Here is a 19,032-nt window from a genome sequence, read left to right as displayed (position 1 = left end):
ACAATGCGTGTGGCTTTGCGGATGCAGCGTTATAAATGTTTGTGAGGGAGGGAAGAGAGACCCCGACTATCTTCTCGGCTGTCCTCACTATCCTCTGCAGAGTTGCGGTTCGAAGCGGTGCAGGGCCCCGTTCGTCGTAAGTGTTCGGTCGTGGTAATCAGACCAGGTAGAGTCAGAGTTGGATTCATTGTCTCTTTACTTCACTCGCTTGCATACAACACAGTATACATACATTTCCCCTGATGCAATGCGGGGGTTGTACCACGGATGTCAGCGAGAAACATAATACATAACTGTAAGGGTTGAAGCTAAGTTAATCAATTGTCCCTTTAGCCCGTTAACATTAGCGAGCTGATTGAGAACAGCAAATATCGGTTCGTCAACGGCTAATCCGCATCCACATCATGTGGTTAATTTCAATCAGGCTAAACTTATCAGGGAAATTGTATGTGCATGTCCTACTTCAAAAGGCAGGAAAGGTCGATCACCAAAACCGTGATTTTCTAACGGTATGATGGCGGAAAAGACGAAAGAGAGAGCGGTGATATTCTCGCCATCCGAACAAACTATTATAATGAGTCTCTACGAAGACAATAAGCATATTATCATGGCTAAGTCAAACACAGCCACCGCTGCCAGAGCAAGACAAGCATCTTGGCAAAAAATGTACGATAAGCTAAATGCGTAAGTTTTGGGAAAATGTATAGGCTCATCTTAAGTGCCTCATTACCCCAATCAATCAGATCACATTTCTTTAAATGTGCCTGCTGGCAGTAGGCTTAATGGAAATTAATAATCGAATGAGATCTTGCTAGCGAAAATAATGATCTCAACTCTTTAAGAATAAGTAGATAAAAACAAGGCCAAAGAGGAGCCTATCTAAATGATACGAATTCATAGACACTTATGAGGATATATGTACTGAAAGCGCTTATATCATGTACTATATGCATGTAGGCCTATGTGTAAATCCCTCTTTGATTTTATTGACTGGGACATAGGAGGGAATATGATTAATTGATTCATCAGCTGGTTAAGCGCCAAGTACACTTTTCTTACAGCAACGCATGCTGCGGCTTTGCCAATGTTTTCTACATCGCCTATAGACAGGTTTACGCGCCAAATCCCAGGGGGCCGCCATAACTCTGCCTTTCATTTCCGCCGGAAGTGGTTTGCAAAGCGTCTGCCGGTGTGAACACAGCGATGTTGATGCTAGCTTGGGATCACGGTTCTACTACTGGATAAGTTGCCAACGTCGTCGCCATACTTTTAAGTACATTTTAGAGTAGATTTATAGTTATAAAGCTTTTGCCAGTCCATCATTTTGTAGCTTTTAACATGGAGCAAAGGCAATGTCAGAAGATGACTTTAGTCGGTGATTCATTAGAACATTTGTTGTCTAGCTCTTCAATCTCTCAGCAAAATGTAGGCTAATTATTTGGCTAAAGGATGCCACACGTATCAGACAGAAGTTGTTCTATAAATTCTTAGCCCGACATTAAAAACATTTATAGTCGGTTGACTGATCGCGTTGTTGTACCCAGTCAAAGGAATAAACACACAGGAACATCATGAACATTCAATGGTCTTGCCAGTTATCCTGGTAAAACATGTAGCATAATGTTCTTTATTTATTGCCAGGACACGGTCCAAGTAGCCTAGGTATACATAACATTGAAAGCTAATTCGTTTGGAATTTCTAGGCTATTGATGTTACATGTTGATGTTCAGCCTATTAACAACTTCAGAAGGACAAGACAGGCAGTACACTGTTATCCTTATTTAAGTGGCTTGTCACTGCCTGAAGTGCCTACTTATCTATTCTTCCTATGAACCCGGTTATGACTGCTTTAAACAAGCACCGGTTGGCTACACACCTCATGCCGGGCTTTTACAGATGTGTGTATTGGCACTTTGAAAGGTTTGAATTATTATATCCACATATCAATGTATAATTATTAAATCCACTGCAACAATAGGACAAAGGAACACCAACAAAATGTGAATAGCCTACAAACAATAAGCATAGTATAACTGTAACAGGCTAGAGGCGATTCTAGGTTTTAAAACTGGTGGTCGTAGCACTATCTAACCACTCGTTCAGGTGCTTTCTCGAGTGTTTGCAACCAACTACCGCACACGTCGTTCCCGAACCACTTTTCTTCATGTTGTAAATTGTATATCCTCTTTGTCACTGCGAAGGAATCGATATGACGTTTCCCACTCTCCCACAGTGAAACATAAAAAGCATAGGCACAACAGATAAGACAAGACATTTCCTAAAACATAGCGTATCTGTTTTCAATCGTTAAAATAAACATTCCTCACAAATACATTTTCGTTGTAGGATTATCATGACATTAGATTACAAGTAAACGATTTGTGGGTGAAATTATCATTACCTGTGGTGTCAAACCAGTGTAGCTCACTGCAACGCTGTAGCCTAATCTAGTAGCTAACAAAAACATCTCCACAGCTGTTTACAGTAGGAAGTCAAACGGCGGCACATGTTCGGCACTACCCTTACTTAAATCAAAAGTCTTTCAATAGGTGAAACTATCTGACTAGTGACTACTAACCTGAACTCCATTGCCACAGCCTAAACTTTGTCAATCTGTTCATGAAAATTATTCATTTCAGCCTAAACCGTACAACGGAACGTTAAATCGAATTCAACCAACGCAATCGCTACCAAGACGAGCACAGTCTAGTACTATACGGCCGCGTCAATTCGGTTATTATGAAAGGTTGTCAATGGTCAGGCTTGATATCTCACAAGACATCAAGAGACAAATAAATTACTTCAACAAACACTTCAACAGTTATTAGCCAAAACACGTTTAAGCTTCCGGCCACGCCCCCTTTTAGTCACATGACACAATTTTTGGAGGACATCCTCAGAATTAGGTTCCGAGTAGGCGTACCAAATTTGGTGTCACTGCCTCAAAGATCTACTGAGGTATGACTTAACTTCCTGTTTGGTGTCTTTTCTGCTGAAGTTGATTGGCTGTCACGGACAAACGGTTGTGGGGATCAAAATTCTTTACCATAACTTTTGTAAGGCTTGGTCTGAAGAGCATATCTGGTAATTTTGAAGAAGATTTGACAAAAATTGTAGGAGGAGTAGGCTTTCAAAGGTTTTTGATAAAACCGGAAATGGCGGAAAATCTATATAACCGGAAATTGACGCCATGGTGTGCGTTGAATTCGGCTTGATCCAAGGAATCCAACGGTACCTCATTTTTGACAATCGGACATGCGGTTCAAAAGTAACTTATGTAAACGCAACTCCAACTTTGACCCATTGGTGGTGCTAGAGTGCCCAAGTATGAGACATGAAACTTTGTGAATTGGAGCAGGGGATTGTCCCCAATGAGCGTGCCACTAGTAATGTAAAGTAAAGTTACTCGTTACCTAACAAAGGTAGTCTGACTACAGTAACGCGTTACATTGTAATGTTTTACACCCAACACTGGTCGATATTAATGTAAAAAATCTTGGGTGCCTTAGACTTTTGCAGAGTACTATGTATGAATTGTGGCACATTGTGACCATCACTACATGTTTCTGTCCACTGTCAAAATTAAGTAAAAATTTGAAATTAAGTCTCCCCTTCCCGACTCACCTCCATCTGTAGATGGATCCAGTATAGGGACTGAGTAATGCGGGTGTATACCCCTGGCTTGTTCCTCTCCGCACAGCCCTGCCCCCAGCTAGTGGCACCCACTAGCTTCCACACTGCCATATCTTCACAGGCCAGAGGACCACCGCTGTCCCCCTACAGAAACACACGCACTGTTAACACACACAGGTAACAAACACTGGTGAAACACAGTGGCTCTTGAAAATCATCCAAATTGATTGTGTGCTTCAAAAACACATTGTTTTGATTCGAACAAATTATTTTGGGTACTTTTGCACTAATTACAATCTAGAATTTAAATGTATTTAGAATCCTACATAATTACAACCTGAAATGTCCACCTTAAGCCTAGAGCTTTTTTACCGACCTGGCAGGAATCTGTTCCTCCCTCAAGATAGCCAGCACAAATCATCCAGGAGGAGATGAAGCCTTGGTAGACACCTGGCTGACTACACACTTTAGTGGAGATGAGGGGGACCCGGGCAGAGTGCATCAAAACACTGCCCTCGCCTGGTCAACACAAAAACAAAAAAAACTCACTTGACACACACACAGCACACTCGATTAAACCTGAAAGAACCTGAAAACCTTGGTTTGACAAACATAAACCTCTTAAAAACAAGTGTACAACGACGCCTGTTTTAGGAATGTCTGGACTCACCTCCATCCTCCGAGGCCCCCCATCCTGAGATCCAGCATATCAATCCATCTTCAAAATTCTCCCCAAAGTTGGGCAGACAGATAGGCTCAACATAACCTGGTGGAGAGAAGGTAGATGGGTGAAACCAGAAACAAGACTGTTTTCTCGAGCAGAACCTGCATCACCCTAGCAGAACCTGAATCACCCTAGCAGAACCTGCATCACCCTATCAAAGACTCCTTGTTATTCATAGTTTTCAGTCACGTGACATCCGCGGTGACCTGGAGAGCAGAAAGCTGCTGGCAATGGCGGCTCACACTGTTGAGACGTAGCAAAAGCCGGCAAATTTATTTTCCCACGTTTCTTTGGATCACCTCTTAGCTAAAGAAAAGGAAAGATATGGACACAAATTTCAAGTGTTGGGCACTTGCGATCCATATACAGCACCCACTGCCGTATGTCTGCCCTTAAAAACCGCAAGGTTTTTATATATGTGATGACTATGTGATATCATTACAGTAAACTAGCTAACCCCTCTCTCTCTTAAACAACTACTAACTATTCAAACGGAAAGTCAACTTTTTCTTACATTTTGGGATGCTGTGAAAAAAGTAAATAAAAACAAAGGACCAAATGAGTATGAAAAACCAGTCTTAACACAAGCCTCACACATTGTCTTTGTTTTACATTCAGTTGAATATCGAAAAAATACCGTAATTAATATACCTGTATATTCTTGTGTTTAACTTTACTTGAGCGTTCCAAGGGGGCCAACGTGACGTCACGTGAAAACTATGAATTGTTGCCCTTGAAATCTTTAAATATTTTTATATTTAAATATACATTGAGAAATAGTTTTATGATTCAAAACATTTGTTTTTTATAGCTATGTGTCTTTGACCTGTGCAACTATATTATCATATATAGTAAGTGTTTATTCATCAGGATGTTTGTTTTATGGTCTGTGACAGAAACAACACCATATTCCATGAAGAGAACAGGGGGGTGTTCCATCAACGTCTTGTTTACTTCAGTGAGAGTTCTGTTAAGGTGGCTTATTCTAGTTCTAGCTACGTAACCAAGGTAACTTATACTTCTGAACTAGCCTGCTCCGTGTTAGGCTAAAAGTCAAGCTAAATAAAGATGTGTTGCAAATCATTTAAAACAGGCGGAAAAATAATCTCAAAAGACAGTTCCGTCAAGTAAATTCCAGTGCACAAAGCACTTTAGTCCATGTTCGGAAACATAAGTGCAGACTGTGAAGTGCAGACGTTAAAGAATTTACGTGTTTACTTAATCTCCAAAGAATGTATTAATTTAAATAAACAAGTTAAGAAATAATGTCACTTTAACTGTTTTCAAAAGCAATTGGTTAATTGACATAAAATAAGGCCTTAGAAAATAAGCAGAGCTGTTAGACAAGTTACAATCAATTATGGCATATCCTTTCTTTGACAACCCTGTGGATGAAGGTGCTCAGACTATACAAAAGAGCGTTTATCCCACCAGCCCCAAGGGTCTTCAGAGACAGAAGTAATGCTTCTCTGACCAGTATCTGTGGAAGAGGTATAGGTTCAGCAAGCCCTGCATAGTTTATCTAGATAGATTTAATTGTCATTCTTAAAAAATATAGAGAGAGAAAAACACTTTAGCAACTCATAAGAATGGCAATGAACACATAAGAGCAGCCTACCATCCTTAGTAGAAAGGCTAGTAGTAGACTATAATAGTAGAAAGGAGGGTAGTAGACTGCAGTCTATGTAGCCTAGAGTCTAGACTGCAGGGTTTTTGCTGGGTCAAAATAGGTCTTTGGTGCTCAAAAAAAACAAAAAAACGTATTGCCGCGTCACCTTATTAGCAGACATCTATGTATTTATTTATTACCATTTCATAAATAATGGAGGCTATGCTGGAGGAAATCATTTTGCTTTCACTTTAGATTCAAATAGATAGGCTAATAGATTGACAATAGTCCAAGCCCCATGGTGCTATCATGTATGGTTCAAAGATTATCAAGGTTTACCTCTTTACATACATATGCAAACTACTGAAATGTATATCAATAGAATCTAAAACTAACCAGTGGTCAGAAATGGAACAAACAAATTATGAAATTGAAGTTTATCTAACTGTTTATCTAACTATCTAACCGCCAACTGATGAAGTCAGGATTCCGCAGGTTGATAATTGGGCGCTTGCTTAGAAGCAAGCTATTGTTCGCGCACATCACAGTTGCGTCTTGATCAGACAAGAAGACACTCGATCTTTCTATCAACGCGATTACTATTGATCAAAACAGAACGAGGGTTTGGCTGTACCTACTATTAAACATATTCGCGGACATGCACTGCACGAGTGATTAATTGCGATGACGGCTCTAATAGAAGTTATAGCAAGCACATATAACTTTATATATATTTTCTAATCAATGTATTTATTCCCAGGTGTTTTGCAATTTCCTTCTTCGTGCCTACACTATATATTATCATTCCAGGTTAAAAATAGCCTACCAATGGAGGGTGCGTTGGAAATCGTTAAAGATCCTGTAAAGTGGAATTAAAAACGAGTTTCAAGTTCACCACACCACAGAATAATGTATTATTAACCACCCATCCAAACTCGAATGAAAAAAAACACCAACAAGTATGTTAAATTAGGCTTTGAAATCGTAATAAAATCAGCAGTCTTCTCTGTTCGAGACTGGGGGGGCATGTCGCTTGAAGGAGCTGAAGCTCGGCCCCCTCGTTGGAAGGCGCCGCCTCTCTCAAGTAAGCTACCTACGACCCAGATAATGAACGCTACGTCAAGCCGAACAAAACAGTATAGAATTCGAATGTATTTGTTCAATGAGTGAAACATACAGATGCATATAAATGAAATATTCCCCTGAGCTGTAACACAGGAGTAAACATTTACAGCAGAGACAGCAGACAGTGAGCTCTCCAACTACTTCTAGCACATTAGCTAGGTTACCGTTTCACCAAAATACCATCATTCTACACCGAGTAGCCTAATATCAAGTTAGCGGTTTGCACTAATTATAGCAGAGATACCTCTGGAAAAGTTATCTATTATAATTATAACAAGCACACAGAACTGAGTGATGAACTGCTGGCGGCGGTGGATGGTCCAGGTGCGATCGGAGGATGAACGGCCGGGGGGGCGATGCTCTGTACGGTTCCGCGCTGCAAGAGAAGCCGTGTGTTGGTGAACCCCGTCTGTATCTGGTCCATGTTAAAACTGTCCGCCGTGAAATGTACTTAGAAGCTTAACTTAAATACTTAGAAGCAAAACATGGCATTTACTTTACAGGATCTTTAATCAAACTTTTGTCAGCATTTTGAGTGGAAATTTCATTTGCATTTGTACAGGTGTATACGTGCACGTCGGGCTGGCCCTCGCAACGGAACGACAGTTTACTGGCCGCTCTGTCCATTCGCGCACCTCACAGTTGCGTATTGATCAGACAAGACAGCTTATCAACTCGATTACTATTGATCAAAACAGAACGAGGGTTCGGCTGTAACCTACTTGAAACATACTATTGAGAACATATTCGCTGACATGCATTGCACGCGTGATGAACACAGCTTCACAGCAGTGGCGATTTCTTTAAGACTGCAAGGGAAGCTCAGCTTCCCCTAACATTTCAAAAAATTCATGGTCAAATATTTACTATTGTGTTAACATTTTAAATGCGTTAGAACACGTTCATATCGAAGACGAGTTCGTTAAGAATCAGCTACATATATTAGCAGGTCGACTGACTGATTTCCATCTCATACATTCCCGTAGCGCCACAGTGCATTTCCCTGTTGAAGCTCAGCTTCCATGGACTTCAATGGGGCTGCGTTGAACAGTTTTTTTCAGTGCTAACTATAGGTCATTGGATAAATGCTGCGATTATGTCCCGCCTCGGACGCTCAGCGTCTCTGGGGTTGAATTGGCCTGGACGCTGGGCTTCCGCGTGATGATTAAAGGTCCTGTCGAAAGACTGCATCTCCTTTTGATTGACAGTGATTTTGTACTATAAAAAGTCGCCGAAGCTATTCAAGCTCAGTCCCATCACGGATTTTGCAACTGTAGTTGAAAGACAAACTGCTGCAACCTATTTCTTGGTATTTGCTTGGCGAAATTGCTAACCAATTTTCATCATACATTTCATACAATTATACATCACATTCCTTGTTTCAGTTTAACCTAACTCCCATATTTCCTTCGGGTTTAATATTTTTTTTGTTAGATCGTTCGTTCATTCATTCATACAGTAGGCTAGGCTAGTGTCGTAGGGGTGAACTAGCCAGTGAACTGAAAATGTATATGATGTAAGCCGAAAATGAGCTTCCCCTGTTTGAAAGACCAGCAGCCGCCACTGCTTCACAGCTTCTTCTTTTTTTATCGCATACTTTTTTTTGCCTTAGGCCCTCGGGATTTGTCATAGGCGCTTGGGAAATCGGCTTTGGCGCGCGCCTAATTGTTCTCTATGCAAGAAAAACCCTGAGACTATGTAGTCTGCTGGAATCACACACAAGGAAGCAAACTCACTGTAGCCAAGCCTTGACCACTGTTCAGTCTGTCTGCATCTCTGTGTGTCTTTGCATGTGGGACATTCTTGAACAGGGTTGGTGACTTAAAAAGGTTTAGCAAAGGCAACTATGCCAGGAAATACGCTCCCATGTTACCCTGCTCTTCATCTCCCTCCACTGGCTTCCCATCATGGCCCGTATAAGATTCAAGACCCTGGTACTGACCTTCCGAGCAGTGAACGGGACTGCTCCCAACTACATCAAGTCTCTTCTCCAGCCTTACACCCCCACCCGCCACCTATGGTCGTCTTCTGACAACCGTCTGGTGGTCCCACCTCTCGAGCGCCCGCTCCCAACCCAAGCTCTTCTCCTGTCTGGCCCCCCAATGGTGGAATCAACTCCCCACCTCCATCAGAGACACTGACTGTCTCCCCACCTTCAAGAAAAGGCTTAAGACGCACTTGTTTCCGGGAGTACAACGGTACTTAGGAATGATTTTCTGGACCTGATGTTAGCTTCCTCCAGGAACACAATGACTCTTACTGAGGGACTTGTTGCTCTTGTTGGTTAGTTGTAACTGATTTAACTTTTTGTACTCGCTGTGAATTATATTATATTATTGTTGCTTGATTTTTTTCTACAGGTACACTCTTGCACTTTTGAGGTTCATGTTGTTTAATTTGTAACTTGTTTAACTACATGCTCTTATGGTTCTCCCCATTGGCACTTATTTGCTTTTCACAATGTATGCTTCATGTTTGGCTACTCGCAATGTTTTGGGGCTATCTCGTTGTTATGATCAGTGACCTATGATCTTTTGTAAAGCTCTCTCTTTGAAGTCGCTTTGGATAAAAGCTTCTGCTAAATGAATACATGTAAATGTAATGTAAATGTAAATATGAATTGAATATGAATATTGCTTTGGAGCAAGGTATACCCTGCTCCAAAGCAATACCTGAATATTATCATCAGTTTACCAGGTCATCTTGAAACACAAAGAATCAAGGAGACTTTTTATTCAATTGTATAAAGTCTGTTCATTGTTTAAAGTAGCCTCTATATTACTTCACCCTCTCCTTCTGGCTTCCCCAATGTTATAGGTGCAATATACTGTCCCCATGGGTATATCCAGGCCCACTGGAAGACTCAGGGGGTGACTGCCTGGTGCCCCCAGGGTTGAAAAAGTGTTTCTAAAATGCCCTCTAGAGTGGCAAAAGTTAGACCAAGTGCCCTACTGTGCACAGTGCATCTGCCTATTCCTGGACGACCCTGTTATTCAATAAACCTTCTGCACTTGGATCCTGAGTTGGTCTGGTTACATATACACACTCATTTTTGGAGGAGAGGGAATGTTCCCAAGAAAAGAAGGGAGGTAGGCCTGCAGAGAATTGTGGGAGAAATCAAGGATTTCCTATGTGCTAATGTCAATCACAATGGGTAGATCTGCTTTGCCGTATTTATTTGTCTTGTACTTGATCTCAGTTTTCATTACTATTTACTGTATGTGTTCCTATTGTAAACTCACTGGCCACTTTATTAGGTATACCTCGCTAGTACTGGGTTGGACCCCCTTTTGCCTTCAGAACTGCCTTAATTCTTTGTGGCATACTTTCAACAAGGTGTTGGAAACATTCCTCTGAGATTTTGCTCCATATTGACATGATAGCATCATGCAGTTGCTGCAGATTTGTGGAAGGCCATTGGAGTACAATGAACTCATTGTCATGTTCAAGAAACCAGTTTGAGATGATTTGAGCATTGTGACATGGTGCATTATCCTGCTGGAAGTAGCCATCAGAAGATGGGTACACTGTGGTCATAAAGGGATGGACATGGTCAGCAACAATACTTGGGTAGGCTGATGCTCGGTTTGAACTTCAGCAAGTTGTCTTGACCACGTCTACATGCCTAAATGCATTGAGTTGCTGGCATGTGATTAACTATTTGTGCTAACAAGCAATTGAAGAGGTGTACCTAATAAAGTGGCCGGTGAGTGTATGTTGTGTATACAGTAATAGTCAGTGTCTATAACAAACACCTTTTGGCTGTGTGTTCTGTTTTTCTCATCACTATACATTTTGTCCTCTGACCATGCCTCAAAGAGACTTAGGTAGAACATGTCTGACCTGGGGCCTGTACTACGAATCAAGATCAACATGCTCTGGATCACTTTCAGTTACCCGGCTACGCGAAGCGTAACAATCGCAATCACGATAAGTGGTATCACGACGGCGGTTATCAACTCTCTAACTCAACCCAGATCTTTCCAATCTAGAGACGTGCGCGTTCACATAAAGGGGCGGTGTTTGCACCGTATGTCCAATCGCAAACATGGACAAAACAAGAGCCGCATATTTCACGCAGGAGGAGCCGACAATAATCTTCCAAACTTTGTCTACTCCTCCTGCGAGAAATATTGTAATACAAACATATCAGGAATACAGACATATAATACAGGCAAAAATCAACAAAGTCGCTGCTGCCAAGCTGGCAGAAAATAGCAGACGCTGTAAATGCGTAAGCTACATGACTTATTGATATCTTGTGTGACCATAATTACACGTGTGCATTCCATAACCTTAAACTTGTGTTGCTGTATTATTTTAGTTGCAACCCTGGCAGTGGCAAACGATCGTGGGAGCAAATACAAAATTAATATAAAACCATAATTCAAAACGGTAAGTAGCAGTAGGCAATACTTGCACATATTTTAAGGCCAACAAGTACAAGGCTGAATTGCCTGAGTCAGTCCCTTTTGTAGGATATTGGTATAGCTACAAAGGGCCTATAGAACAATGAAATTGCTTGCAGCCAACAGGAAGAAAAATAAGGCAAAGAAAACTGGGGGGCCCCTCCTCCACGGGACTTCACTCCTGCTGAGGAGCTGGCCCTCTCCAGCTATCAGAATGAACGTGTGGCTGTGATTGAAGTGTCTGTAATGACTTGCTAATGGTGGTGGTCTGAACATGAGACACAAGTCCTTACAGTGCTCATTTCAAATATGACTCAATTGATTAAATTGCTATGGTGTTAAACTCAGCTGGAAGAGGAACGTCTTCCTCCCCCTGAGCCTAGGGCCTCCACTTCAAGGCCAAGACAAAGACACAAATTATAAGCAATGAACCTTGAAACACAGTAGTCAAATGGTCCCCTTCAACTTTCTCCAAGTGTGCCCTGCAAAGGGACAATGTTCTTTATTTGTTTCAGGTTGGAGCAGACAATGCGAGGGCCCTGTATAAAAGAACCCTGGAGCTCAATATAGAGTATAAGAGGCTTTTAATGAAAAAAACAAGGCTGGCTTTTCTGTGTTCCTATAGGAAGGGAGAACACATAAGGATGTATTTGTTAAACTTTTTTCTACGTTTTGGTCTTTTTATACCTTTTTGTGGCTTTTTTGTTGTGCATTTTGAGTCTTTTGTGGGGGTTTTCACCATTTCTTTCTTTCAATGTCCTATTTATTCTTTTTGAAAAATGCTATAAAAGTGAATGAAATATCAAAATTCAATGAAAGTAGTGAAATTATCATTTATTTAACTTGTGAAGAGCAAATGATGCATTAAGTTGTAAAAGATGATATAATGTGCATACATTTCCAGAACGGAAATCAGAACATTGCATGAAGATGGAATATGTAGTAAGATCATGAAAGCCATTGCAAATGTCATTGTAGAGCCACTGGCTCACTGCATCAACCTTTCTTTACTTACTGGCACTGTACCTAAAATGACAAAAATTGCTAAAATAATTCCTATTTTCAAATCGGGCGACAGAAATGATATGAGCAATTACCGGCCCATATCAATCCTACCCACTTTCTCCAAAGTAATGGAGAAAGTAGTATACACCAGACTCAGTGGCTATCTTCAAAAACTGGATATTCTTGTTGCCTCTCAATACGGTTTCAGGAAAAAGAGTACAACCACTATGGCAATACTTGACCTAATAGAACAAATAAATGACTGCATTGAAGAGGGAAAATGTGGTGTTGGTATTTTCTTGGACTTATCAAAAGCCTTTGATACCATTGACTTTACATTTACATTTAGTCATTTAGCAGACGCTCTTATCCAGAGCGACTTACAGTAAGTACAGGGACATTCCCTCGAGGCAAGTAGGGTGAAGTGCCTTGCCCAAGGACACAACGTCAGTTCGCATGACCGGGAATCGAACTGGAAACCTTCGGATTACGAGCCCGATTCCCTCACCGCTCAGCCACCTGACTCCCTTTGATATTCTATTGTATAAATTGCATCACTATGGTATCAGAGGTTTAGCACTTAAATGGTTCAGAAGTTATTTATATGAGAGGGAACAGTATGTCCATGTCAATGATCATAACTCTACTTGTCAGCCCATGATCTTTGGGGTCCCCCAGGGTTCCATTTTAGGGCCACTCTTATTCATTCTATACATAAATGATTTTATAAATTCTTCAAAAATATTTCATAAAATTATCTTTGCAGACGATAAAAATGTGTTTACATCACACAAGGACCCACTTATTTTACAAGATATAGTAAACTCAGAGTTAACCAAAGTGGATTCATGGTTTAAATGCAATAAGCTATCATTAAATGTCAGCAAAACAAATTTCATTTTATCCAAATCATGTAAAAAATGTATCAACACTGACCCTTGCCTGATTAAAATAAATGGGCAGGCGATAAAAAGAGTGTACTCCACTAAATTCCTGGGGGTCCTCATTGACGAGTCGCTTAACTTTAAAAGTCATATCGACTATCTCGTAAACAAACTGTCCAAATATGTTGGCTTGTTCTATAAGATCAGACATTTTCTTCGTCTATCTGTCCTTCTCACGCTGTATAAAACTCTGTTTGAACCACATCTTAACTATTGTAATGTGATATGGTGCAACACTTTCACCAGCCATCTTAAAAAACGTATTTCCCTGCGAAAGAAAGTCATACGGGCTCTGTCTTGGTCAGAGATAAATTCTCCCACCCAACCTCTATTCCACAGTTTTAAGTTATTAAGACTGACTGAGTTAAATGAATATCATAATGCCTGCCTTATGTTCCAAATTGTTAACAGACTGAACCCTAGATTTAGTAGTAGTCTGTACCATGTTATTTATGTTATGCATGTACTTGTGCGTCATCTGTGGTATTGTGTATCCTATAGTCTGTACCACTACCCTTACATGAATCATCGGCCCCCTCCTATAAGCTTTCCTAGCTTCTTTGGGGGACCCTTTCACTCTACCCAATACAAGACAGAATGAAAATCCTTGTTTCATTTTGTCAACATATTAGAGTCCAAAGTTTTTACAAAGGGCACTTTGGATATCTCTTTTTCATCACTCCATTAATCAGAATATGGTGGCAACAGCCATTGAAGAAAATTATTTGCAAATTGCGCGGCAGACCGTGTTCTTGCTCAGGTTCTCCGCATCACCCACACTATAAAAGTAGGTAGCGAAATAACGAAACGGTATAGGCCTATATAGTCTGTGGGACTGTGAGCGCACGGCTTCGATGTGTCCCATTGGCAACATACGGCTCAAGAAGCTGGCAAAGATACGTAATTCCCTCTGCTGAGAATCTATATCTTTCATAAAGATACTCATGAGGGAATGCGAAAGAGTTTTGTCGGTCTCTAAATGTTCTGGCTCTTCTGAGCGCACCTCTCACTATCCGCGCACCAAGCTCCACAGGATCTTCTATGAACGGAGACGCCATTATCCTCAAGAATGAGTTAGTGGGCGGGGCTTTTATACCGGTTGATCTCTGATCTCCAACTTAACCTGCTCCCGACCAGGTTAGCCGTTCAGCATGTGTTACCATGGCGATCTACCCCGGTAACAAGTGATCCTCCGTTGTAGTACAGAAAACCCTGGGTTGAACCTGAAGTTACCTCGCTAACGCCAAATCTTGATTCGTAGTACAGGCCCCTGATCATTATTCTTGTAAAAGTGTGTACACTCTCAAATCATATGGTTGTCTTTATACTTAATCACATAATTTGGATTTAGTGATAAAGTTCTCGTGGAGACAGACAGCAATTTATTTCAGAGATGCTGGCATGGTCATTAATACAATTATTAACTGTCCCATACCGTTAAATATCAGTGGTTCTGCCAATTTCATCAGAGCAATGTCATAGTCCAGGCCTTTTGGGCGGTAGCGATCGTGGTAGATTATCTTCTCCACAGCCAAAGCCTGAGCTCCGTTGACTGGTTGCTCTATCAATCCTACATGCAGTGCCCACAGGGTAGGGTATGCAAACCTGAGAAGGTAAGTGTAATGATGCTCAGTAGAGGGTAGGTTCAATTTATTCACTGGGTATGAGGCTAAGACATATATGGACTAGACTAGATGAAAAACCATTCAGACAGAACTATAATTTAACTACGGATGCACCAAATCCAGATTTCTGGGGTTCAGCCGAATACCGAATCCACTGGTCCTCCTTCCGAATCCAAAACCGAATACCGAATCCTACTCCCATTCTCAGTCCATTAACACAGTAAACATATTAATGAAGTAAACAATGTCCATAGCAGTGTATTTTTCATTTTACTTTATTTTAACTGTAAAAAAAAGAATAGGCAACATTATGCCAGGAAGACAAGTGGGAAAAACTATTTTGACAACTGCCATATGCCTATGTTTACCCTATCTCAAGATCCAATCAATATCCAAAATATTAGCCTTTTTGATTTCTAGATTTTTTTCTGATGTTTCATAAGCAAATGTTTATGGTCCTTGCCACAACGAGAAAAATCGGCATTGCAAATTGAACATATAGCTCGACTTGAATCGCCTTCTTTTGACTGAAAGTACTGCCAAACAACACTTTTTCTGCTCACAAGTTCCATTTTCACTTTCTCTCAGCCTACTGCATTGAACGGTCCACATACATATACACCTTCCCATAATTAACGGCGGCATAGGGTTCGGTGGAAAAAAATTCTAAGGTTCGGCCGAAACCGAACCCCGTCAAAAAAAACAATATTCGGCCGAATCCGAAACCAAAGCCTGGATTCGGTGCATCCCTAAATTTAACATGCCAACAGACAACAATTGACTTCACCATGATTGGGGTAAACATGGGGCACATCCTAATACCCATACTACGATACTAGAAAGTATCCCAGAAGAAGATTTAGAATGTCCCAATACATAGTATGTCCAATGCAGTATGCCAAAATTACCAATGTCTTACGGAATCCGATCGCTTTTTGTAGTATGCAAGCCAGCATGCTTTTCTGGCTATTATGACCCACAATCTTCAGTGTAGCAGACAATACGTCACATAACGCAATGTTATAATGAAGTAGTATTTCCCAATTGTATGTATACTGTTGCAATAGTAGGACTATATGCAGGTGCAGTATGTACTAAAAGAAGAAGTATGATATGTGAGACGCAGGGAGGGACTTAAATAACCAAATTATAGACAAGACAGCTGAAACTAACAAACCTAACAACTCAACTAATAAGCAAACTGAAACTAAGATATAGACAACCACACACAGGAGAAACTAATCAGATCAGGGACGACAAACACACTGGTGGGAATTTCAACATAAAAGACATGGCAAATAAGGTGACTAGACATGGCCAAAAAAAGTTTGTTTGTTGTTTGTCTTTTTTGGTATATTTGTATGGATATGTTTGTGCTTGTAGGTCATTGTATGTACGCATGTGTGTGTTGTGTGCATGTGATTGCATGTACGTACGTGTATGTGTACTATGTTTTTTTTTCTTCTTGACTCACCCGTACACACAGTGAGCAGCAGTTAGGATCCAACGAGACGTTATGATTGAACCTCCACACAAATGTTCATTCTGGAAGTGCAGGCTCACCTGCCAGGGGAACTGACCTGATGCAGAGACGTTACCCCCTACAATACGTCTGCTAAAGCGAGGCCTGGTGCCACAGTCTGTTCACAGACACACAAAGTACAGTTTATGATTATATGATACATTATGACATTCACTGGAATGTTTAAATTATTTATGCAGAAATGCATTAATCAATTATAGTTTACTTCACCTAGACATTTTATTGTGGTCACCCTGCCTGAGCTGCATTGGGTCTTACTGGAGAGAGAGTTAGGAGAGGGAGGACAAGAAAATATCACCCTCATGTAAACTTGGTTTCCTGCTTTATCCAAAATATTTTCAAATCCCCCATATAGATTCTGAAATAATTCAGGTTGTTTGTTAGCATTTTTTAAATGCTAGTCGAAGTGATGGGGGGCAGTTGTATTTGCCTGCCCTGTTAAACCACATCTCATAATTTCAAGTAAAATCATGACAATTTTACAAATACTTTTACATCAGACTACTGTACCTGAGGTGGCTGGCATTATGGATCTTAATGGCCTGCTGCAATCCAGAACGGTTTATGTTGATGGAGATCAGATTGTTCTGGAAGTCCTGCTCTATGGAGGAACAGGGAAGGGAGCTGGACTCCACGTATCTGTGGGACCAGATCAAGAGAAGTCAGTTATACTGTGGCTACGGCTCAATTGTCCAAAGTGAGACCCGTCCTCCCTGTTTCATTTGTCAACACGGTGAAGGTGGCCGGGTCAAAATAAGTGCTTATTATAAGCAAGGTGAGGAGACAATTTTGACCAGTTGAGATATATCCACCCAACGTGGTACAGTATGCAGTACAAAATGGTAAAGTATGTGAAGTTAGACGGAATTGAATCTCCATACGACGTCTACTATAGTTCCATGCATCCTTGTCCTACCTGGCATAGCCCAGTTGTTTGCAGGCGGAAACGCCAAGGGCAGAGTTCCATTCATCAGAGCACACCGTCTTCCACTCCCCTTCACTACGTACCTGCAGCACAGAACTCTTCCCACTCAACCTCACTGTATAAATAGGCAACAGAGAGAAACATTAACACTGTATAGCCACAGTCTTAATGAAGAACATGCCTTTAAAAGGTAAACTGATAAAATGATAAAAATAGTGAGGGAGAATATTGTGAGCTTTTGGTAAGTCTACTATGTGTGTGCACGTGTGCGCGTACCACAGCTGAGCTCGTCCTCGCCTTCCTCACAGTCCACAATTCCATCACACTGAGCCGAGATGCTGATGCAGCGGGATGATGTTCCACAGCGGAACTTCCCCTCACAGCTCAGACCCACTGGGGGGACATTATGGGGATGCAGATAAACCACATAAATGAGAAACAACAAAGTCTATGGACTTTGTGACAACATGGGTGACACAACATTGGGTGCACTCCACTGATAGGCAAGGCAAGATTATGTGTGTAGCACATTCAACAGCAAGGCAATTCAAAGTGCTTCACATAAAACCATTAAAATCATCAAAACATAATGCAAAAGAAAACAAGATTAAGAACATTCAATAAAACATTAAAAACAGTCAAAAAGCAAGAAATAAAATAAAAGTTGCAGTGTAGTTTAAGAAATAAAATGCAGGAGTGGGATGCTGAAATTGATATCCTTGAATCTGGTTCAATTAAAGGCAACAGCAAACAATAAAGTCTTCAATCTGGATTTAAAGGAGCTGAGGGTCTCAGCAGACATGCAGCTTTCAGGGACCTTGTTCCAGATATGTGGAGCAGAAAAACTGAACGCTGCTTCTCCATGTTTAGTTCTGACTCTTGGAACACAAAGTAGACCAGTCCCAGATGACCTGAGGGGTCGGTTCATAAGGTAGCAGCAGATCACAAATGTATTTCGTCCATAACCATTCAATGCTTTATAAACCAACAGCAAGATTTTAAAATCAATTCTTTGTTGGACAGGAAGCCAATGCAAAGACCTCAGAACTGGAGTGATTTGATCCACTTTCTTGGTCTTAGTGAGGACTCGAGCTGCAGCTTTCTGATAGACTTTTTACAGAGACCTGTGAACACACCGTTACAGTAGTCGAGTCTACTGAAGCTAAATGCATCCTGTTGAGATATAAGTCCTCTAACCAGTGGTGTAGTGGTAAAAATAGAGGTGAGTAAACTAAGAATTTTATTATTTATTTATTTACAGGGTCGTCAACCCCCCCCCCCCCATCCCCGAGACAAGCTTTCACATCTGTTTCAACCCCCCCCCCCCACCCCCACGCATTGACCGGACCGTGAGACACACGCGTTTCAGCCCCTTCATAGAGGCTTGACAACCCTGTTAATTTATTCTTTTTTACGTTTCATTAGGCCTACTTGGATGGAGCCGGTAAGGTTGGCTTGTATCTGCATCATCGTAATTAAGAGAACGTTA

General features: G+C 41.0%; 1 protein-coding gene across 1 annotated transcript in view; it reads right to left on the bottom strand.

Annotated features, from left to right (window-relative positions):
* Positions 1-3,601: 3,601 nt before the first annotated feature.
* The window catches only part of tmprss3a (transmembrane serine protease 3a), a 39,151-nt gene continuing 23,720 nt past the window's right edge, over positions 3,602-19,032 (bottom strand). The window contains exons 4-12 of the mRNA XM_067255084.1: positions 17,820-17,936; positions 17,535-17,658; positions 17,129-17,257; positions 16,829-16,875; positions 16,550-16,715; positions 14,886-15,055; positions 4,305-4,400; positions 4,011-4,153; positions 3,602-3,778 (exon numbers count right to left, since the gene is read on the bottom strand). Coding sequence (XP_067111185.1) covers positions 3,602-3,778; positions 4,011-4,153; positions 4,305-4,400; positions 14,886-15,055; positions 16,550-16,715; positions 16,829-16,875; positions 17,129-17,257; positions 17,535-17,658; positions 17,820-17,936 — 1,169 coding nt within the window. The remainder of the gene's footprint in view (positions 3,779-4,010; positions 4,154-4,304; positions 4,401-14,885; positions 15,056-16,549; positions 16,716-16,828; positions 16,876-17,128; positions 17,258-17,534; positions 17,659-17,819; positions 17,937-19,032) is intronic.

This window comes from Osmerus mordax, chromosome 2 (assembly GCF_038355195.1).
Source record: "Osmerus mordax isolate fOsmMor3 chromosome 2, fOsmMor3.pri, whole genome shotgun sequence".
In the NCBI taxonomy this organism is placed as follows: Eukaryota; Metazoa; Chordata; class Actinopteri; order Osmeriformes; family Osmeridae; genus Osmerus; species Osmerus mordax.
This window is presented reverse-complemented; position numbering and strand designations above follow the sequence as displayed.